The 23733-nt window shown below is 40.4% G+C and overlaps 1 protein-coding gene across 1 annotated transcript in view; it reads left to right on the top strand.

Moving 5' to 3' along the window:
• Positions 1-23733, top strand: part of SVEP1 (sushi, von Willebrand factor type A, EGF and pentraxin domain containing 1) — a 131587-nt gene that overhangs the window by 38095 nt on the left and 69759 nt on the right. Inside the window, 8 exon segments of the mRNA XM_086629854.1 lie at positions 6330-6488; positions 6719-6898; positions 11694-11873; positions 17944-18141; positions 20558-20676; positions 22077-22206; positions 22867-22974; positions 23209-23340. Of these exon segments, the coding sequence (XP_086485980.1) occupies positions 6330-6488; positions 6719-6898; positions 11694-11873; positions 17944-18141; positions 20558-20676; positions 22077-22206; positions 22867-22974; positions 23209-23340 (1206 nt within the window).

Raw genomic sequence — 23733 nt, 5'->3', positions numbered from 1 at the left:
CAGGTCCAGTGAGGTACATTTCAGAGGCTGGGATAATCTGTTCTTCTGCTGGCCCAAGCTGAGCATTTTTTGCCTTGTAAACACCAGGACAGAAATCCACAAACGTGGTTCATTGTTTGATTTAGTGGGATAGACTTGAAAATTACAGAATCCTGGGACACACTGGTGCCCCACATTTGCAGAATACAGTAGTTACAGCAACAACCAAGAGATACAACTGGGAAATATGTGGAGAGGGCTGGGGACTGGGAACTTCATGCAGTTGTGGCTTCAATCGTTATGCGTCCCGTGTTATTCAGGTTCTTCTCTTGCAGAGGCCACTCAGAAATGAACTGTGCAGCAACAGAGTGGTTTTTGAAGGCAGGAGGGTCAGTTGGGCAGCATTGCGTGCTAGTACTGCAAGACATCCCAAACTCTGCTGCAGCAGTAAGTGGGAAAGCATCAGGAAGTCTCTGGCTGCATGGTGTGGAACGGGGATCTCCATTTCCTCCGTGACACCATGTAGTATCCTTGTAAAGCATATTCTATATGACAGGCTATTGTCACAGGGAGTACATAACAGTCTCCTGTTCCTGTTGCTTCTTGTAATAGAGGGTGTGCCTGGCCCTTAGGCAAATCTGATGATGTAGTACTTTGTCACGATGAGAGATGAAGATATCAGGGTAGCAAGATGTACCACGCGATAATGTACTGTAACTTCTTTGTATTTCCTTCCTCGCTTTTATATAGTAAAATATCTAAACTATATTATATGGTCAGGCCCATTCACGGTGACCAATTTAAAATGTGACTGATACCAAATACAGCTATCACAGCACTTGTTTTGCAGACATGAAGGTCAGGGTGACATATTTTCAATTTTCCTATTTTTTTTGCTGTTGGTAAGGCACAAGAGTCTTAGACGAAATGGAGAAGTGGGAGAGAGAGCCCACACCGTCAGGCCGTAGTTCTTCCCCAAGGGCATAAACGTGAGTTAATGTGAGGTTTTGATTGTCCTGATGTTGTGGACTATAATTCAAAGTAGTTCTAGGCACACACTAGATCTTCCACATAACTTCCAACGAGTGATTATAAGACCGCATATGCCAGGTCAAAGATCCACATAACCGTGCCAATGTATGTTCAGTAACAAAAACTGAGGAAACAGGGAAAGAGTTGAATACAAACATCCAGCGATCATTTTTTCAGAGATTCTGTGAATTGCATGATTTTTAGTAGACATCAGCAAACTGAAATAAGAATGGATACTCATGGTATATTCTGATTCTGGGACAGATTCACCACTTCATTATGTTGAATGCATATCCATATAATCAGTGTCATAAAAGTAAGTACAGTAACATAAACCCAGTTTGATTAAATGGAAAACTAGGCTTTCTTTCCTCATTTGAGAATTTTGGGGATTGAATTATAAAGACTATTTATGTATTTGTGATTTGCTTCAAGGTGTCATTTCATTTAGGTTTTACACATGTTGGGAAAAAATAGAATTAGAGACTACAATCATCACAGTAGCAGTGTACAAATGGAGCTCAGGTTGATGTGGAAGAAAGCAGGATATCGCCTAGCTGATTCCTGCCATATCCTGAAAAAGATAAACCCCTAATCGTATCCTTCATTAGCATCAAGCATGGAAAAAACAGCTTATGCCAGGGATTACTTAGCAAATGTAGTTAGTGGGAGAAATTATTCATTGAAGAAAATGCAAAATCACTCAAATTAATCTTTGAAATACATGGAGTTTGACTTTCCTCTCTCTTACACTGGGATAAATGATGAATAATTCCATTTCAGTGAGTTAGATACTGTAGTGTAGTTGGAGAGGAAATGCAGCTTGCCTGCTCTCTCAGGATTTTAAAAGATTTACATTTTTAAGGCAGAATTGTTTATCCTTAAAATCTGAACTTGTACATTCATAGGAATAATCATGACCTGGTGTCACAGAGTAGAACCCTTTGACACATGATCTCTACCTGTTTAAATCCAGACTGGAGTCTTTGCACCATCATATGGGTTCTGTACTGGTTGGCTTAACTTTGGCACTGGCTTTAGTATTTGCAATTTGAAAAAAAAACAAACTAGATAATATGTGTTGTTTGATGACTCTCTGAAATATACCTTGTTTTATGCTGTCACTTTTGCAATGTTAAATTCTCTGCTTGAGAATTAAAATATCAAATTTGTCATTATTGTAGGTGGGCAGAGCAGAAGAATTCCTACAGAGTTCGAAAGTGGTGTACTTTCCTAACTTTTTATGTCCATTGTTCAGCTTCAGGCAATGTCTTGACATTTAGTTCTGCTTTCCATACATATGCATTGACAGAAATGTTTTTATGCCTACCCTGTGGGTCTTTGTTTCTAGCAAACCTGTGTCGTATTTTCTTTCTTATGATTTCCTTTCTATGCACAACTTAATTTTTTTTTCATAGATAAAGGAATAAGAAAGAGTGTTCGTTTTATGGCCTAAGAAATTATGAAGCCTTATAGCATTCAAAAACAGAAGAGACATGCTGTAATTTTTTACTTTTTTTTCAGTTAATTGTGTACCCTAGGAGAGCATAACTGAGGAGGAAAATGCAGGAGACATGGTGAAGTAAACATATATTATTTCATTCCCATTTCTGATCAGAAGTTTATTGCACTGTCATTGTCACGGACAATAGAATCTGAACGTGAATCGTTGGTGAATATCCATCATTTTATGAAAGCAGGTTGTTGTTGATGACAACTTCAATGTGAGCCATCTTTGTGGGCTTGGGGAGTTTGGGGCCTGTGCTGGCTTGAGTTAGCACACTAATCCCTGCTTCCAGATATCCTTTCATTCCTATAACAAAGAGGTAATCCTCTGGTGTAATTCAGTATTTGCTATTCTGGTCTCAAGAGGAGAATTACATTAAAGAAAAAGAATTTCCGTTCTCTTCTCCTTGCTTCTGGGCAAAGAACAACATGGTTCATGGTGCCGGATTGATGCTTATTTACACTGAGGTTCATTCACACACTGTTTTGAGCCTTTTTATATCATCATGTTGTCAAGAGGAAGGAAGCCTTGAAAAAAAATTTAAATGTTTTTTACAGATTAGCACTGGAGAAGATGATCTCTCCCTACAGTCAGTTTTTACAGGTATAGAGGACATTTTGATGACTGCAGACTGGTGACTGTATTGCAATGAAAATTTGGTGCTGCTTGATTATCAGAAGAGACCCCAGAGAGACACCTATATGATTAGTCATGGATGGAGTCACGTGTGCTCTTCAGTTGTGCTTGCTCCTCAAGTTCTCTTTGGCCTCTGAAAGCATCATTGTGTGTAGACTGGGACGTACTGTAGTGCTGTCTGGAGCCAGCGGGGACGGGTCTGCAGTCTAGCAGGGCCAGGTATGGACAAGTCCAATCTACAGCAGATGTCCAAAGCTCTGCTATTCCGCAGCTAATTTTGGATGGTTTTAACCTAGCTGTGACTAGGCTAACCACTGTGGTCGTGATGGAGACGCACAGAGGTCAGCATGCTTATGCTCCATTCTTAAACCATCTCTTGGCATCACAACATAAGCTGTGTGATCTCACACTTTTGGAAATAGCTCTATAATCAAGTGTTATCTTGTGGAAATTTTCAATGTAGCTTGTGTGGAGTTTCATAGCTGAATACATCCAGGAGAGATGTGAAGTCAATGAGCAGTTCAGAGGATTCCAGCTTTGAGAAAATTCGACATAAAAAGCCAAAATAGGATGTAGTTCAACGTTTTAGAAAGGTGGTGGAAGCATTTGAAGCATACAAAAAGAATCAGGATGTTTGGGGAAACTTGTCTTTCCCAGTAGAGACACTAATAAACATTTTAACAGTATTGTTTACCTCCTGCTGCTTCACTGGAAAGAGCAAATTGTAAGTATAATTTCAGAATTAACCGTTTTTGGCAAAGCGAGACTGATTCAAAGCCCGGAGCAAATTACTGGGTTTGTTGTTAAAAATACCCATGCCATAGAATGGGTGATTATTTTTATCCCATAGTTCTCAAAACAGAAACAGAAAAGAACTGCTACTTCTTCATCTAAGGTTAGGTTGCAAGAAAGAGAGAAGTTTTGTTGTACTGGCTATTTTTAAAATGAAACACTTCTTTTAGGTGTCATTTTATATGCCACACATAGAACAGAAGAAACTAATTTACTTTCGTTGGCACACAGAGGGCAGCTTTGTCCTACAGCAGATCCCCTGTGATACTTAACTTGCGCTCATTCCTGTATCCTTTCGGATTCACTTCCATCACTTTGTGCTGGATACCAATTAGTTTTAACAAGGATGCACAGAGACTTCCACGAAGTGCCAAAGGAAAGTATTTCAGAGATTCCAGAGTAATACGTCTGATGCTTAGCCAGTTCTCTCATCTGAAGCATGAGAGAGTATTTCGGAAAGACCTAATAGCCAAGAAGGGGATTTCTGCACAGAAGAGAGAAGCAGTAGCAGTCCAAGAGGAGTGTCTTGAATGGGAAGAGCAGGTGAACTATAGGAAAGGGATTTGTTTGCAAATGCTTTTTCATAAATCCCAAAAGAAAAATGGAGAATTCCTAGCTGTAATTCTGATTGGATTTTTCTGCCCTTTTTCCCTCCTGAAATGCTTTGATTTGTACTTATAACCTTTACTGCTTAGACACTTTCATTGCCTTTTTAAAAGTGTATTTAAAATACAGACTTGTGAAGCCAATTTGTAGCACCTAAAATCACCTCTTAACTTCCAGACACTTGATTGCTGTCTTCAAAATAAAACTACGAGTTTTTTTGAAAAGGAAACAAAAATATTGTCTCTGGAAGCTATTCAAAAGATTGTGCTCCTTCTGAATAGAAGTGCTAACCATTTATACAGGTTGATTTTTTAATGTATAATTCATAAAATTTGGCTTATGAAAGTCAATTTTCCCATGGGACATGAGGAAAAAGAAGGCTGGAGTTTCTTTTGATTGTGTTTTTGCGGTTTGGTTTTTGGTTTTGTTGTTGTTTTTTTTTTCCCCAGTTACCTAGAAAGCAGGAAGTTGTTTCCTTCAATAAGACAAGAGTCAGAGCATCTTAGCACCTAACTCACAGAACAAACAGGACTGGTCCAATATCTAGTGAAGAAAGGAATGATATTGCTGGAATTTCTGAAATCCCGGAAATATACCTCAGCAGGAGAGATCTGCACTAGAAGCAGAGCACACCTGATTAAGGAGGAAGACACTTAAGGGTGTTTATGGTTGTACAGTTCTTTATAGCATCCAGAGCTACATCAGATGGTACAAAGTGACTGTACTTAGGGAGGAAATGAGAGGCTGGCTTGCAGTCTGCAAGAGAAAGTGTGCACGTTAGAAAAATTAATAAACAGTTAAATTAATTAAATGAGAGCTTTTTTGACTGTTTCATTGTTAATATTACGTAACTTTCTGAAAATACTTCCTGAACTTTATATCAGGAGGTATGTTTTTCAGCACAAGTGTCTTTGAGTTCTGTTTCAACTGCTGATCTGATTGATCAATACTTCACTTTATCAGCACCTGTTGATTAGTCACTCTTCTGTTTCTCACATCATCCTTGTGAAATAAATGAAGATAATTATGGTGGTTTCCTGAAGAATAGAATTCAAGGCAGAGAGAGATAGGACTCAGATTTATCCAACCAATCTGAAGTTCTCAGGTGAGAGGTGCCTTTTCCCTATGCATTTTCCCTGCCTCTGAAGACATCTCCTAAATCTCTCTAAGGTTTGTGCATGTAGATACACAGAGTTAAAAATATTAAATAGGATATAAGTGAGGGCACAAGGTTCAGAGAGCAGTTGTTTTGATTAATTGCTTCATTGTGATTCATACATTTTAGCAAGTATAGTGCATAGATCATATATAATCATAAAGTTTAAATCAAGGGCAGCGGTTTTTGCTAGCTTGTTACTAAGAATTTGTATGCATTAAATTTCAGTGTAGTTTTGAATGACAAGGATTTTGTCTGAACTAGTTTTTTGCACTTTTAAATCAAGAATGTCTTCATAAGGTCAGCACAGGTTTTATCAGTGAAAATCTGGTATGTCTTCTGGAACTAGGCTTCTTTTCAAGCAGCTTAATCATGGACTTAACATCAGTCCCCAGGCAGTCACTGGAAAGACTTCCACTGAGTTTAGTGGGTTTTAGTTCACCTCTGTAAGAACTCTACAGCACTTCAAGTGAAGAATGTTCCTGCTCTAAGTGATGCTTGGATGTATGAGGTAGAAAAAATAATGTAAAAAAGTAAAGCAACACACTTGAAAAATTTTACTAGCTATGAAAGGGGGGTATCCTGAACTCTTTTTCTGTCATGTTTTCTTTTGCTCAACAGCTTGTCCACCAGGAACGTACAAGCCTGAAGGTTCTCCAGGTGGAATCAGCACTTGCACATCATGTCCCGATGAGAATCATACTTCTCCACCAGGAAGTACCTCCATTGAGGACTGTACATGCCGGGAGGGATATCGTGCTGTAGGACAAACCTGTGAAGGTAAGTGTTTTCATCCTGGAATGCACAATGCAGTGCTGGGGCAATTTTGTTATTTGTGTTTGCACTGAGAAGGGTGTGTCAAATTGCATACAAGATTTTCTGTGTCATTCCAGAACAACAAAAGTACCGAGATGCAAGTCGAGTTGGAAATGAAAAAAATTGTTTTACTTCAATAGCCTATTGCACTCCAGCTAGCATCATAACTTTGTTGTGGTTGTTTAATTATATAGTTGTTCACTGCCCTGAACTGAAGCCCCCTGAAAATGGTTACTTTGTCCAGAATGTCTGCAACAATTACTTTAATGCTGCCTGTGGGATCCGATGCACAGCAGGATTTGATCTTGTGGGAAGCAGCATCCGGCTTTGTCAGCCAAATGGCCAATGGTCTGGATCAGAAGCTACTTGCAGAGGTATGGTTGTCATGTGTTTGAAGAGTCTTTTTCCATTAGATTAGTTTGTTCTTAACAGTGGTTTTCTCTGCTCACTACACAGTTGGACATGCAGATCTGATCCTGTTAGCTCTTGGGTGAAAGAATATTCCAAAGGTAAACTCCCACTCCAATCACTCCATTTCCCTCCTTCCTAAAATGGAGGAGGAATTTCCAATTCCATTTTAGGAAGGAGGACATCTACAATAGAAAGTGCAGAGCAATATTTACTAGGCAGACAGTCTTTGCAAGTGAATCTACACTCTCCTTCCTTAAACCTCTCTCCACCTAATTTCCATGAATTTTGTATCTACATTATGTGAATCCAGTGAACCTACAAAGTAGTTAAATAAAGTACAAGACCTTGCCACATGTCTGTTTTAGAATATCTGCCAGACACCTGGTGTAGTTGAGCATTGGCATTGGGAGATGTTAACCATGGAAGAATTCCATTGTGCTTTCTTACCTTTCCTTCTTATGAAAAACAGGAAAGCTTGGGCCTTGAGCATAGTCTTCAGAAGAATTTTGAGTGGAGTTTCACCAGGGAACAACTGGCAGTATCCTAGAATTTCACAGTAAGAGGAACGTCAGCTGGGAAAGAAATAAACAGAAGGTGTGAAAGGGAGGAGACATGAGAAAGAGCATCCTGGAAAAAATAATTTCTGGATCTTTTACAAGTACATGGGAACACAGTTTTGCTTTTTTATCACTTCCCTCTGCCTGAGATTGAGCTCTGAATGATTTAGAAGGGGAACTACTTCCTCACGTAGTCCTATCTAATATGTCTTCCAAGGAGGGCCTGAAAAAACAGGTAGCAGCCTTTTTTCTCCTTGACAGCCACAGGCTGTAGTTCAATGTGTTTAACTTGAGTTGGATACACTTGACATTAGTATGCTGCACTGAAAGATAGTAAGTAAGAAGTCCTCAACTCCTTCTGTAACTCTTACCCTGGCCTTAGTTCAGGGAAAGAGGCAGGATAGATCCTTGGAGGCATTAGCACTTTATGCTACTACAGCAAACACTGCAATCCTTAAAGAAAAAGCAAGTATGGTTCTGAAAGGAGGCATCTGAGCTAGAGATCAGTTCCTTAGGACGTTCTTATATAGCAGTTCAGTTCTGCTTACATTGCAGGACTCTTCTTCAGGTAATCCTGGAAAATTTAGTCTTCCATTATAAATTTCAATGACAGAAGGCAGGAAGGAAAAGCATTTAATAGAAAATAAGTTGCTAGCCGCTACCATGACAGTATCTTGAGAAGCTAGATTTAAGAGTGTTGGCTTTCTAGCTGTCAAAACATAGACTGAAGATGTGTGCTACTTCAGGTAGACTGAGATACTGGGAAAGAGCACCTGCCTGTCAAAACTTCTGTCACACAGTGCAATAAATCTGGGGAAAGCTGAAGTCAGCCGCAAAGAAAGGATCCTTCATCTTCACTGTCTATGGAGAAGTGGAAAATTCTAGTGCTTGGGAAACTTTTTGAAGCAGTTAAAAATACTCACCTGTTGGGTGTTGGTGCATGATCTTCGTTTAACAGGGAATTTGTCTGGAAGGTAGAGGAAGAGAAAAGTCTGCCTTGAGATATTGTCTTGGTGTTGAGTTAATATCCTTTAAAGCATCGAAAGAATATATTTTTGCTTCTCTTGTGCCATTCTCCATAATACAGGAGATTTCCAATTGAAAAAAAAAAAAAATCCTACCTTTACGTGTGCTGGATCTGCTAGTCTGAATTCACTCAGTCTATGAAAGGGAGCAAGATCAAAGGCACCGTTTATAGCTGTCTTGTTAATCCCAGGAGTATTTTATCACATAAATTAGGAAGGGAGAGGGAAGGAAAATCCTTTTACACTGCTTTGGATTTTGACATTAAACACTCCTCAGTTGTTCTGCTAGCTAAAATCTGCTGTGCTATTGGAAAGTGATTAATGCAGTCATGTCATGCAATTAACAGTGACCCATGAAAAAAACAACTACAAAGCGTGTATTAAATCCAGAAAAATGTATTAGGAGAAAACCCAGAGCAAGCAGAATGTACCCTTATTGTTGTTGTTGTTTTCACTGGCTTTGTTGAAATACTTCTTGTCATGGAAAATACCTTTTTGACAAGAGGATGGTTTTGTGTTTAAAGCATGAAACCATAACCAAGATGACACGGGCTCAGTTGCAAATTTCTGCAATACTGAGACTCTGGGTAAGCATGAACTTGGAAGCATTGAGGAAGCAGGAGTACTACAGCTGTGCAGTCCTTCCAGAAGAGGAGGCTAGCCTTACCAGGTAGTGGAAGGGAGTGCCTTCTCTGTTGGCACACTAACATTGCCAGGAGCGTCCTCAATCCTCTTAATCGATTCAGGCTTCCTCAATAATGCCATAAAGTTTGATAGCAGCTGCTTCCTTTTACCACAATTGGGTATTAAACGCTTCCATAGAAACCATAAAGAGAAAGCCTATTCTCTTCTGCATAAAGCATGTGTGATTCAGGTGTTGAATGTCTTTCTTATTCACTCTACTACATTTAAGATACAGCACAATAGGAAGCCGCTTTGAAGCTCAGAGTGCCTCTCACAAAACGGAAGTTTCAAGATCTTTTTTATATTCTTAAGTGCACTTTCTAGAGGATTCCTGTGTATAAGCATGCTCAAGAGGAATGTACTTTCAGAGAGCACACAAAACAGTGGTAATATAAAGATACAGTTGAGTGCATCTGAGTGGCTTTCTTTTCTTTCTTTCCTATCCAACATACATAGGTTTTGCTGTAGCCTTTTTTTTCCACTCAGGTGCCACTATAACTGTTTTCAAAAAAAAACTTATTTAACATGGTTTTTTTTGTGGCTTTGAGAGGCTTATAGTTATAGGCATTTATACAGCCTTTCATCTGAAGGAGTGCTTAGGGTGTCTGCCCATTTATTAGTTTGAGGGTGTATAGTGATCTGTTCACTCTGTGTGTCCACTTCCAGGCATGTCTTGTCTCATCAGTATGCAGAGTAAACAACTACTGGGAAAAGGAGAGACAGTTGCCAAGTTGGCTTAGTTTCGAGTGAATTTGGAGAGGAGCCTGTGGTTTGACTCCTACCTGGTGGCGGCAAGGATGGGTTAGTTGGCAAAACTGGCATCCCAAACCACAGCAGCGAAGTCATCCAGATCTCTGAAGTCACCCGTCACCAGAGCTTGCCCCCCTGCCACCAAGGTCAACGGAAGCTATGGAAAACAATCCAGGAGATAACAGAGTTTAGGGAACTGCAGTCATCTTGATTATATTTTTGAGCAGTCACGCTGTTTGCCCTCGTATGTTTTTCTCCCCCTAGTAACTATTGAACATACTGAGAAGTCTGCCAGCTTCAGCTGAGAGCAGGGTTTTCAACCATGCAAGTTTTCCACTGACTTTGGAAAATTGGTAGCTGGTTATTGAAGAGATGCATTGAAGGAAAATGTGCACTACAACTCCAGCAGACATCTACACGTTTGAGCTTGCTGTCACCAAGTTGTCGTACATATATCATCATCACATAGTCATGGCCAGACAGTAGATGTGTACAGCTTAGCTGTTCAAGGGACCCAAAGGCCAGGCAGTGTGTATGCAGCTCAGAGTCTTGTCCAGAGGGGAGCAAGGGGACAAATACAGAAGTGTGAGATACTGACTGAAGAGGAGGAGAGCTAAAGGCAGTGCAAAGGACAGAGGTTCCAGTAAAAGATCTTGAGGTTATGACATGGAAACAAAGAACATAAATCCAGGCCATACCAGTGCTACTACTTGTTTCTTCGTACTATCATTCAGCTGGTTTGGGATCATTCTTGATTACAGTGTAGCTTCGTGTTAAATTGCAGCATCGGGATTCAGTAACAAAACCATAAGACAGTTTGAGGATCACCTTCCATGCCCCACTCCCCTTTCTGCACACGCAGCCTGCTCGCTGCATCCAAGGACTGTATTCTCCTTGGCATCATGCTGCTTGCAGTGTCTGTAAGACATGCCAGGAGAAAGACCTCTGTGCTGAGCAGCAGTCAGGACTGCCTCTGTGGAAGCCCTACACCTGAAAGGTTCTCTTTTGTCTCAGCAACAGCCTAATTCACTCCTTTTCATCTCTTGTGGTCCTGTTGTCTATGAATGCCTTGTTTTCCTTCTTCCTCTCTCTCTCCCCGCCACCGTGATGAACATCTGCTGTTCTGATTTGGGGGTGCTCACACATGTCTACGTCAATACACTCCAGAGTGCCCAAGAATGTTCCTGAACACTGGAACACTGTCCTTTGCCCTGTTAATACCCTGTTAGCCTCTTCCCTGGTGTGGCCTTGGCCCATACCAGACTGCCAGTTGGAAATCCCGCAGAAAACTCTCAGTCATGGCTGGAAGATTAGAAACTTCCAAAGACATACACTTTTCCACCTGTGGAAAAAGGATTCCATTTGCCAGCAGCTCTCTCGTTTTGAAGGCTGATAGACATTACTAGTATAGGCCACGCACTGTGTGCCAGATGTGTTCCATGGCTAGGAGCATTTCTGAGCACAGTTAGTTTTCTAGCTTGAACTTATATCGGAACTTAGATGAGCTTGGAAGTGTGTGCCCAACTTCATACATGCTGTGTAAGACTTTCAGGAAGACAAAGACATCAAACTTTTGGGAAAAAAATAGCCCTGTTCCAGCCCTATTCCTTAAATTTGTACAAACTACTGTGACTAGTGTATAGGCCAGTACCTGTGCCACCCCTGAAAACCTGGGCAAACAAGTGTAACTCCGCTAATTCTCAGTGTTGCAGAAGTGAACTGGTGTTTTTTTCCCTTTGCAGTTCGAACATGTCCCAAGCTTCGGGCTCCTGAAAACGGACACATTAATTGTTCAACGACTGATATCTCCTATAAGACAGTATGTTTTGTGACCTGCAATGAGGGCTATGAAATAGAAGGAAACACCAAACTCACCTGCCAGGGAACCTCACAGTGGGATTCAAAGGAGCCAAAGTGTGTGGGTAGGTATCTGATCACACTCTGTTCACATAAGAGTGCAGCCTTTTCTGACATGCTGTCACAAGTGAGAAACTCCCTATTTTAGTATCTGGTGAGGCTAAGATAGGAACGAGGATTTGTCTATGGATATTTTGTACAAGTCTTCGAAGTTGGGGAGGGGCAAAGGAATTTGTAAATGGAGATAGTGAACAGATTATCATTGAAATCCAGCACGGACAACTGATGACTGAAGGATTATTGCATTTGGTGAGTCTCAAGATGCTGTCACACAATGTGTTGTAGGAAACACGCAACTTATAGGTCTATACTACAGATGAAATGTGAACAATCAGGGGTTGTTCGTCTTAAAGCTAAAGATGACCTCCAGACAAGAGCTAAGCACTTAGCCAGGCACCATGAGTGCCGAGTAGAGATGTGGCAGTTGTCACTTGCTGAACTCTCAGCAGGAAGTAAGAATTTAGGCAAGTTAGGGACCAAGAGACTCTCAGGCAGGATTCAGAGGTCACACCAGCTGCACAGGGATAGATAACCATTTATTGCTGTTCCAGAAATAAAGGACTGTAGATTTCAGAAGTACCCATTTAGGACTAGTGGCAGGTATTAAATTAACTTAGAGACTAAGTTAATTAACTTGACGACTAAACTGGTCAAGGGGCTGGAAAATAAAACTTATGAGGAGCAGCTGAGGGAATTGGGGCTGTTTAGTCTAAAGAAGAGGAGGCTGAGGGGAGACCTGATTACAGCCTACAAATACTTGAGAAGGGATGGTGGGAAGTGAGGGAAGGGCTCTTTACATTAGTGATGGGTGATAGAACAAGAGGAAATGGGTATAAGCTTAGTCAGGGGAGATTCAGGTTGGATGTTAGAAAGTATTTCTTCTCTGAAAGGGTTGTCAGCCACTGGAATAGGCTGCCCAGGGAGGTGGTTGGGTCCCCATCCCTGGATGTGTTTAAGAATAGGGTGGATGAACTGCTTAGGGACATGGTTTAATGGGGGATTAGGGACAGTTGGACTGGATGATCTCTAAGGTCTTTTACAACCTAGAAATTCTATGATTCTATGAAAGATAAGAGGAAGAAATACCTCTGCCTGTTGGAGCAAGTCCAGAGGAGGGCCACGAAGATGATCATGATGAGGCTGGAGCACCTCTCCTATGTAGAGTTGGGGGTTGTTCAGCCTAAAGAAGAGAAGGCTCCAGGGACACCTTCTAGCAGACTTCCAGTACCTAAAGGGGGCCTACAAGAAAGCTGAAGAGGGATTGTTTGCAAGGGTGTGTAGTGATAGGACAAGGGGAAATGGCTTTAAACTGAAAGAGGGGAGATGTAGATTAGATATAAGGAAGAAATTTTTCACTCTGAGGGTGGTGAAACACTGGAACAGATTGCCCAGTGAAGCTATGGATGTCCTGTCTGTGGATGTGTTCACGGCCAGGTTGGATGAGGCTTTGAGCAGCCTGGTCTAGTGGAAGATGTCCCTGCCCATGGCAGGGGGATTGGAACCTAGGTGATCTTTAAGGTCCTTTCTAACCCTAACCATTCTATGATTCTGTAACACAGTTGAAACACTTCCAAGGGTAGACTGCAAAAAAAAAAAAAAAAGCACAAGCGTAAAGGCAAGCAATTTAGAAGCTAATCCAATCAGGATGAAGTATATGTCACCTGGGTCCAGCAAATGTGATGCCAATAAGTTGACTTGATTTGAACCTGTGACTATTTTTTACTATTTTATTTCAGGCTTAAAATTGTGGATTTAGCGTGAGACAAGAATAAATTTCTAACTGTAGATATGTTCCCTAAAATGATGAAAATAATCCGCAAGTATTAATTTATCAAGAGAGTTCGTGAAGAGATTGTAATCTTTCTTCTGTTGAAGTCAGTGGAAAAACTTCAATTAACTTCAAAAGGAAGGGACCCTGAAATCCTGTTGGAAGATTATAATTGGAAGATTAACTGTATTCATCAGTCAAATTCATCCCTCCTAGCTTAGCATTTTGATTATTAAAATCCAGCTCTGCTCTGTATCAGAAGATTTCTTCACACCATGCAGTATTACCTCCATTCCTGGATTACCCATGGAAATGGCTTACTTTTGCTGAGTCTGAAAACCTAGTGTAAAAGTTACCTTTGATTGTCACAGAGGGAAGAGTGTTAGCTGGAAAATGCCTCTGCTGCTTCTTGTTGTGGCTAGTGCCTAGATTAAGCTTGCCGAGATTCCTGGTCAATATAGATGTGCGGAATTTTATTCAGAGAAGGATGCAAATTAGACGACTCTAATATCGTGTCCTCCTCCAAAACTACTTTTCGTGCTTGTTTTCCGAAAGTTCGTCTTTATCCTGGAGGTATTCCCCATTTATTTTCAATCTGAACAGCTCCTAACGGTTATTTATCATCTGCTACATAAAAGATACCAGAAACCCAGCCATATTTAGGCATGCGTAATTGATGTTTTATTAAATTTTTTTTCTGTTAGAAAAATGAAGTGGGATTGGGTTCATTCTCTTACCTTGAAACAGATTTCTTGGACCTCAAGGTACTGTCCTAGCTCTTTTTCTGAATGCTTTTCAGTTTGACTGTGCATCAGCGCAAAGTTTACCATATTTAAAAGTTAGCTCACTGAGACTGTACTACAACCATCTGTAACCATAACTGACAGAGTTCCATCACATAGCCTGCATTTTTGACTGTCACTTCTGTGAGGTCAGTTGTCTTATATGTCTTTTTCCAAGAGACTGGAATTTAGTGCAAGTTTGGCTATTAGGTATGTTTTAAGTTTCCAAATTTTTCACGAAAGATGCTGTTATCAATGAGTACTTAAGAGTTGGTTACATATATTATAGATGGCTTAATAACAAAGTATCTACTGAAAAGGGAAGCCTTCTCATTTGTCCAATTTAAAAAAAGAAAAATCCACAGTCTTGTTCATGTGTTTCCTTCCCCGTTGGCAAAGGGTTAATAGCCAGCATGTTAAAATTAATGAATTTTGCAAAACACTGTTCCCCTTGCTTTGTTCAAGGTTTAGTGAAGAAAAGGGAAAATACACACGGCATCCAGGCGGTTGATGCCACCTAGTGTTGAAAGAATTAGTACACCGCACTTCTATAGCAGTTGGCCAGTTCTTTCCCTGAAACACTGAGGTTGAAGGAAAGAGGCATGATTTGCTTGGTAATCTTGTCGATCTGCTCGAGGGTAGGGAGGCACTTCAGAGGGATTTGAACAGACTGGATCGTTGGGCTGAGGCCAATGGCATGAGCTGTAATAAGGCCAAGTGCAGAGTCCTTCACTTGGGGTATAAAAACCCCAAGCATCACTATAGGCTTAGGGAAGAGTGGCTGGAGAGCTGCCTGGCGGAGAAGGACCTGGGAGTGTTGGTTGACTACCGGCTTGATATGAGCCAGCAGTGTGCCCAGGTGGCCAAAAAGGCCAATGGGATACTGGCATGTATCAAGAATAGTGTTGACCAGCAGGAATAGGGAAGTGATCTTGCCCCTGTACTCGGCACTGGTGAGGCTGCACCTGCAATATTGTGTCCAGTTTTGGGCTCTTCGCTTTAAGAGAGATATTGAGCTCCTGGAGTGAGTCCAAACAGGGGCGACTAAACTGGTCAAGGGGCTGGAAAATAAAACTTATGGGGAGCGGCTAAGGGAGTTAGGGCTGTTTAGCCTGGAGAAGAGGAGGCTGAGGGGAGACCTGATTACGGCCTACAAATACTTGAGAAGGGATGGTGGGGAAGTGAGGGAAGGGCTCTTTACATTAGTGATGGGTGATAGGACAAGAGGAAATGGATATAAGCTTAGTCAGGGGAGATTCAGGTTGGATGTTAGAAAGAATTTCGGCTCTGAAAGGGTTGTCAGCCACTGGAATAGGCTGCCCAGGGAGGTGGTTGAGTCCCCATCCCTGGATGTGTTTAAGAATAGGGTGGATGAACTACTTAAGGATATGGTTTAATGGGGATTAGGGACGGTTGGACTGGATGATCTCTAAGGTCCTTTCCAACATAGAAATCTATGAATCTATGAATCTATGAATCTTTCCTGTTGTTACAATACTGAAGTTCCTGTTGATGTTAAGAATCATAATACAATGTCATCGTTCATCACAGGCAGTTGCAGATGAAAGCAGATTCTTGTCTCTCCTCAGAAGTACTTTTTTCTTCTCCCTCTATTAGTTCCCTATCCGTAAGATTAATATCATGGACATCACTCTGCTCCTCATGAAATCCAGACTTCGTGGCTCAGCTTGATCAAATTCTGGAATTGAGCACAGATCAAAAAGTCAAACTACACTATTACAGGTTGTTTTCTGGTAAAAACCTGTCCCACTTAGAAGAGATTCCCTCAGGCTAGATATACCAGAGGTTATCCTGAATATTTGCCAGATATTTCAGAATTGTGCACAACTAGGATTTTGCTAGTATAGTTAGAAGCATCTCAACCAGAAGGGCTGTTACTGCTTCTCCAAAAGCTGCAGTTTTCTCTGGTTTTCATGCTTACACCTTTCACAGCCTTTCTTCTCCTTGTTCTCTGAGTAGCATACATTTTAATGCTTTTATCTTGTCTTTTCAAACATTGTTTTTTCCAGTTTCTGATCTTTCTGCTATTTATCAGTTACCTTCCTGTGGTGAGCAACCAAAAGTTAGGGTTTAAGGTTTTTTTCTGATGGAGTTGTTTTGCATTGCAGAGTTGACAGCATCTGCCCAAAGTGAAAAAACATGTTAACATTTGTGATGTTTGCATCCTGTTGAAATGCAGTGCAGTTTTAATTGCTTGCACTTTAAACATTATTTCAGTTTTGAGAGTTTAAAGGGCAGGAAATACTTAGAATGCTTAGACCCTTCAAATTTTGTTTCAAGCTGAAGAGCCAGTTTTCAGTTAATGGCTACATGTTTTGGGAGAGGAGAGGAAAGGGATATGAAGCGTTCTGAAAGTGAATCACTTCTGTGTCATTAAGCCATTACTAAGACATGAACAAAACTTTCCCTTCTGCAGCTGGGTTGGGTTGTTCTTTGTGTGCCCTTTGCATAAAGACATGTCTGCTTTCCTCATGACTAGCTAAAGAGTTACAAGTCTTCTCATTTGCTATAAATAATGAAATATTTTTCTTGTGTGTTTATCTGTTTTCTGTTGTGAGAAACACTACTAAAAGCATATGAACTGCATTCATAGGATACCCCCTTTTTGCCCTGTTTGTTGATGCCTCTGTGTTTGAAGTAAAAATAACATTTCTTGCCTCACATGGTAATAACAGCAGCTCAAAAACAAAACAAAGCTTTTGTGACAATTGAACCTGTTTACACACATTGTAGTTTTGGGAAGTTTACACTTTGGTGCAAATGATCTTCAGAAAGTGTAGTGAATTCTAGTAATGCAATAGTTCAAAACTTCAACCAACTTCAAGCCTTTAAGCCACCGTCAGCCCTTCCTGACTTTACAGAGAAGGTCAGCTGCCATTTATGATCACCCTGAGTCTTTGCATCTGGGTTTGAACACAGTCAAGATCAAGCTCAATTTCATTCAGTTTGGAATACAGAAGGTAAAATCACGTGCCATGTCCCTAACCTACAGTGAGCTCATGCTAGGGTGTCCTTTTTCTTCTGTCATTATTTCAAGGGATGATGTAAAAGCTGTAGAAGGCAACAGGTACAAGACTGTTACCTCTTGTCTGCTATAAAGGTCTTGTTTCTATAGAAGGCAAGGGAATGCAGCTACAAAGCAACCCTGAAAGAGGAAGTTGTAAAGGAAAAAAAAAAAAAAACCCACAAAAAAAACCCCAAAAAACAGAGAGAGCAGAAGATACAGTTGAGCTGTATGAAAAATACCATGTTTCTGACACAGTTAAAAGCATGAGCAAGAAAATAGAAGACCTGACATCCTGGGTGCTGTTTACTTCAGTTAGCACTGGAATACAAAGCTTCAGCAGGTCTTACTGTTTTGATACATCATAACGCATGCAGATTCTTAAAAAGTCTATGTATTTTGTGTTCACCCTCATTGCCATATGACTTTATTTGCAAAGTTGTTTGAATGTATATTTTGTGTATGTCAGTTAAAAGACATGTCTTACTGGTCTCTTGTAGAAATGCGTTGCCCCATCCTCCATAAACCAGCAGGTGTAACAATTCTTCCTCCCAGATGTGGTCTGGAGCCTGCTGTTTCTGGGACTGTGTGCCAGCTGAGCTGTCCCCAAGGATTCATCTTGTCTGGAGCTAGAGAAGAGCTAAGGTGTATTCCATTTGGGAGATGGAGTGCAAACATCCAGGAGGCTCTGTGTAAAGGTAGAGACCAGCACAAAATCATTTCTGTGTACATATGTGGGCAGGATTGAAAGGAAGCGTACAGCAATTAACTGAGTGAGGACAGATTTGAACTGCAGAAAACATGATTTAAACAGTCTGTAAGAAGTGTTGCCTGTACCATTATAGCTTGGCTGTCATATTTGCTTGTAGTTTGTAATAAAAATGTGACATTTAGAGGTTGCTTGAGTGCAATTTTATAGTGCTCATCATCAGTTGTCTCTCGTCGGATCCGTCTCGTAAGTCTGTTGCTGGGAAGCTGCCTGCTAAAAGGCCTGATATGCAGGTAAATTTGAAATTTCAAAGTAGAAGTGAAAGCTCTTAGTTTAAAGATAGTCAAAGTGGGACCCACACTCCTAGTAAAACAACAGTGATAATAATATGATTACTGGTTTAGCACAGGTTTATGTAAGCTCTATAGTCAAAGCAAATCTGTAAATGTTGTGTAAACCTTGGCTGGTAGACAGACTGTAGAGGGATGGTTCGTTTCAGTTGTCTTTGAACTGTCTATGGCTGTTGACCTGCCCCACGCAACAGTGCACAAGAGGTAAGGCCAGAATTGACTGACACAAGTGCACGGAATATAAAGATGGGCAGAAGATAGTTATGTGCATTTGAACATGGTTCTGCCATGTTTACCCACCTGTTCTGGAAATATTCGGTTATTTATTCCCTTAGACACAAGCACACTGGGTTGGAAGGAGTTTGGCTTTGGATTATAGGAGAATGCAAACAAAAGTGCAGTTTGTCTGGGAATATGCTGTTCACCTCTCCATGAACTATTGTGATCCCAAAACTAATGCCTCTCCCCCAAAACTGGGGCCCTCACCAGCCACTGGGTGAAAGAACAGTACAGAACACAGCTATGGCAGTCATCAGGCCAGGTCACTAAAGAAACTGAGGTGGGAACTTTTTTCTCTGTAATGGCCAGGAAGATTTTATTCCTCTCTTTAAACATATTGTTTCCCACTCTGTGATGTACCACATTGTTTTTCTGAATCTTTTGTGTAAACCTGTGCCAAACCACAGTTTTTAATATTTGATGGAATCCCAGCACAAGGCTACAAGCCGAAGTGTTTGGATCAAGATAAAGCGGCATGGCTTGAGTTCAAGCTTCTAGATATTACCAGTGCATATACCCCTAAAATAAGAGGCACCAAGAAATTCTGAAGGTTATTCTTCTCTAGTAAAAATGAACAGTTGCATTTCAATTGTTTTCATTCTGGTTATTGTCTCTCTGTTTTGCCGCCAACATATTTGGCCAGTTCAAAATAGCCATTTTCTTTCTGACTTATTTATTAGTCTTTTTACAGAATTTCACTTTTAAATGGAATTTGCCCCAGCCTGAAGGCTGTGGTCAGGGGAGTGTGAATCATAACTGGTAGTTATGTAAAAGAGTGCCTTTCTAATAGGATTTTCGTCAGAATGAGTTCAGAGGAAGGCAAAATCATTTGTATTTATTGCTTTGCACTCTTAATTACAGAGGTTTAATTGCCTGAGTTATGTCTTTACTGGAACTATTTAGTAATAAAAATATAAGTGATATCAGTTCTGAGTTGTTTTAAAGCCTCTTGGGTATAGATGAATTCAGAGCTGAATGCGTCCTTGTCTCATGAGTCTAGAGACCATTTATCAAACAACACTACAGCAATAAAATAACCTGACCACAAATGTTTTGGGAGGCCCAGTGCCAGGACATGAAGATGTACTCGAAGTTTGTCAGAGAAACTTGACACTTAAATGTTGGTGGTGATGTTGCCCATGTTGTACCAACAGTCCTTTAAAACCACCCAGCATTGTCACGTGTGTCACAAGAAGACTCCATTTGTCCTACATAGTACCTTGTAGCAGGAGTTGGTTCTGGCAGCCGGTGCCAGAAATCTTGCCCTTGTCCCACACCATGCTCCAGGGAATTGGAGAGTCACTACTGCCTTATTCATAGTAGTATATCATGTCACAAATAGTTTTTTTTAAGTCACAGATTATCAGAAAAAAAGTGTTTGTATCTGTATTTGTTGTGTGTGGGCAGTGCAAGGATAGAGAAGACATTTCTTCTTAATGAGTATATGTGTTTAATGAATGGATGAGTAAGAGAAACAAATTCATTCTGTCTTATTTACTCCTTATTTTATGGTCGCATGTAGAAACTAGAGTCTCATTGTGCTCGGTGATGTACAAAAATATAGCAAAAAATAGTCTCTTCCTCAGGAGAATTTACTGTTTACGTATGAGCCTGTAGGCAAGAATTAAAAAGGGGCAGAGACAGGAAGCTTGCAAAAATACACGCATTTATATTCCAGGCAGCACAAAAAACAGTGGTTATAACAAGTTGCGCACTAACCATTATAGCATTTTTATATCTATGATCCCACATATAAAACTAGTTTTTCTGGATCAGATATTGAAGCTCCTCGGATCCACTGTCCGGAAAATATTGAGACTGAGACTCTGGAACATCATAACTCTGCTAACATCAGCTGGCAGGTACCAACAGCTGAAGATAACTCTGGAGATGAGGCAAGTTAAAATCTATACATCTGACTGGAGGCAGTCTTTCTATAGCTAGCTACTTCTAATTAATTTATGATCCACTAGAATTTCTTTCTTCTGATAAAAAAAGGGAGTAGAAGAAGAATCTGCTGAAAGTTTGTATCTTGAGAATTCAGCGTTTTCTGTCTTGGTTCGGGTTATGCTCTCACAGGACACTCTGCATGGTGTTTAAGTGCATAAAGTCTCATATGGTTAATTTATGTGGTCAAAAGAAAGAATGTGCCCTTGTTTATAAGATGGAGACAGCTGCTTTAAAAATGAGCCCTTAGAATGTGAAGAAGTTTAATAAACTCTTCTCAGAAGGAAGTAAACCAGTTCATTAATCTAAAAGGCTAATAAGAGCACACTGTGATAAGTAAAACCTCATTTCAGCCTCCCAAGTGAGAAAGAAAAATCTCATTTTCCTATGCAATGCAAGGTTCAGATGTGAGCCTTTGGCTACTATGGGTATCAGAGGTCTTGAAATGGAGTTACAAGGAAAATTTGCTCCAGAGCTATTTCATAAAGAGTAACATTCCCTACAGGCTCAGACACGATCAAGTTACAGCAACCGAATGCTTTGTCATGAGTCAGCAGAGGAACAGTGACTCTCTGTGTGCTTTTAATTTGCTGTAGTCACAGGAGTTTTTTGCACTTGGAAGCTGTGAGCTATCCCAGTAAAAGAGATTTAAGTTCACACATGTTTTTCTGTAGCATAGCTATGGTCAGGTACTGTAGCTGTATTGACACAGGGTCATTCATTGAACTGTAGAAAGCAGATGCCTTAGCACTTAGTTGTAGCTGGTTTGTCAGCCACGGTTGTCAGATAAACTGCTTTATTCACGTAAAATCAGTTCTTTTAAAGAGAAGTTCCTTAAGACAGTTTTAACCATAAGAAAGAGCACATAAATGTAATTTACTCTGAATGTAAGGTTTGTTTGCCATGGCAGAATGTTTTGAAAGATCTGTGGGCTATTGACTCATAAGCATGTGCGGATTAAGACTGGATATGTAAGTACTTAGAGCTCACAGCTGTCTGCTCCATTCTTCTCCCAGCTCTGCTGCCCTTGCAGTTGGAGAGCTGAACTGCAGACAAAGCAGCGTAGTGTGCATTCAGTGCAATGAGGCAAGCAAGAGTCGGTCTTGAGTTTTCTTAATGCACAGTGCTGTAAACTAGAGCAGGTTGGGGTCCAAATCCCAACTGAGTAAATCCCTGTTGCTATAAAGGGAGCAGAGAAGGGGAGCGGAGCACTCTGTTGCCAAGTTTGCATGAAGAATGAGCGAGCTCAACGTTGAAGGATGCTATTTTATGGCCGTTTCTTGAAACATGAATGTCATGATTACTGACCATCTTTGTTTTTTAAATAACAAGTGTTTTCCTATAAAAGGTCTCAGTTCACGTTACCCCAGCTTTCATACCACCGTTTCTTCTCCCAATTGGCGAAGTTGCCATTACTTACACAGCAGCTGATAAGTCGGGAAATGAAGCAAGCTGTACATTCAGTGTCAAGGTTATTGGTAAGTGCTGGTAAAAATCACTGGGGAAGAGTCTGTCATGGTTTAAACCTTCTAATGTGCAGAAAGAGACTGTGAGTCACTATGGCATTTATGTGTGCAGGTGTAGGCCCAGGAGTAATATCGTCTCCATAAATGCTTTGCTGATCTTGGGTCACAGTTTGCATAGGGTGCAGTCATTGCTTCTAGATGTTCAGTTTTGGTTGTTTTTGTTGTCCTGTTGTTTATTGTGAATGTTAAGATTTATCCTCACACCGGTAGATTAAATGCTTTATTGTGTTGTCACTTAGTGCCTTCACCATATATATCTTTTTTTCCTTCTTGAAAGACTCCAACAAAATTTCCAAGGTTCTTGCATGTTGCTGATGCAAATCATTGTTCAAGTAATTCTGTCAGACAGTTATACTATTCAGCAGTCCTGTTAAACAAGGTTTGCTCTGTAGAAAGCAGAGTGCAGAAACCGTGAATTCAGCAGAATTAGTCTCATCCATTCCTTCAGCATCTACTAGTTACAGCAGCTTACAAGTGTGCACCTAACTTTGTTGTATCTTCCTATGTGAACTTAAAATTGCTGTTTACCTGACTTCTTCTGAGTATAGATTTCATTTGAGTGTGGCAGCAGTTCAGTAAGCTAATGTCATGCCATCCCTTCAAATTCTGCAGATGCAGAACCTCCTGTAATTGACAGATGCAGATCTCCACCACCCATGCAAGCAGTAGAGAATGAGTACCCCGCAACATGGGAAGAACCACAATTTTCAGACAATTCAGGTGAGATAGTGCACCCCAAAACATACGCATAACTGTGGAAAGCTAGGGAACTCCACCCTATTCACTCTTAATGCCTTAAGAGTTTAGGATTTTTGAGGGTTTTTTACTTATTTATATTTTTAAGAACATATGAGGAAGACATGCTGCCATTTCCTTCTCCATTTGTCAAGGTTGGGTGTGAGCAACCCTCTTTTTACTTAATTGATGTTTTAGGTTGTCTTTTAATTCTTCTAGGTGCTCCACTGACTGTCATGAGGAGTCATGCACCTGGAGATCTCTTTCCCAAAGGAGAGACAACAGTTCAATACACAGCTGTGGATCCCTCTGGCAATAACAGGACATGTGAGATCCACATTGTCATCAAAGGTTTGTTGTCTTAATCTTCTGGTCAAGAGTGTATGGTATTATTTTAAGTGAATATCATAAAGGATCCAATGCTACTCCACTTTTTCATTTAGCCTCCACTTTTCTTTTAGTTATTATCATTTTATATTGGAGTAACTTGAGGGCAGTCAGGATATTCGTTAATACCAATGAATGAATTTTCTAAGACTGAAGCAGCACAGCAGTGAATTTGGTCCTGTAAATTCAAATGAGATGTAAAAGCACTGAAATTGTGATTCATTAAGCAGTAAAACTTATGATAATGCACCTGTTTTTTTTCTCAGTGACAGATACTGTGCAAATTGAATTACTGAAGTCTTACTTCAAGTCTGTAGTTACAAAGGAAAAAATTACGGAAATATTTCTGTAATCAGC

Source organism: Tauraco erythrolophus, chromosome Z, assembly GCF_009769465.1.
Source record: "Tauraco erythrolophus isolate bTauEry1 chromosome Z, bTauEry1.pri, whole genome shotgun sequence".
Lineage (NCBI taxonomy): Eukaryota > Metazoa > Chordata > Aves > Musophagiformes > Musophagidae > Tauraco > Tauraco erythrolophus.
This window is presented reverse-complemented; position numbering and strand designations above follow the sequence as displayed.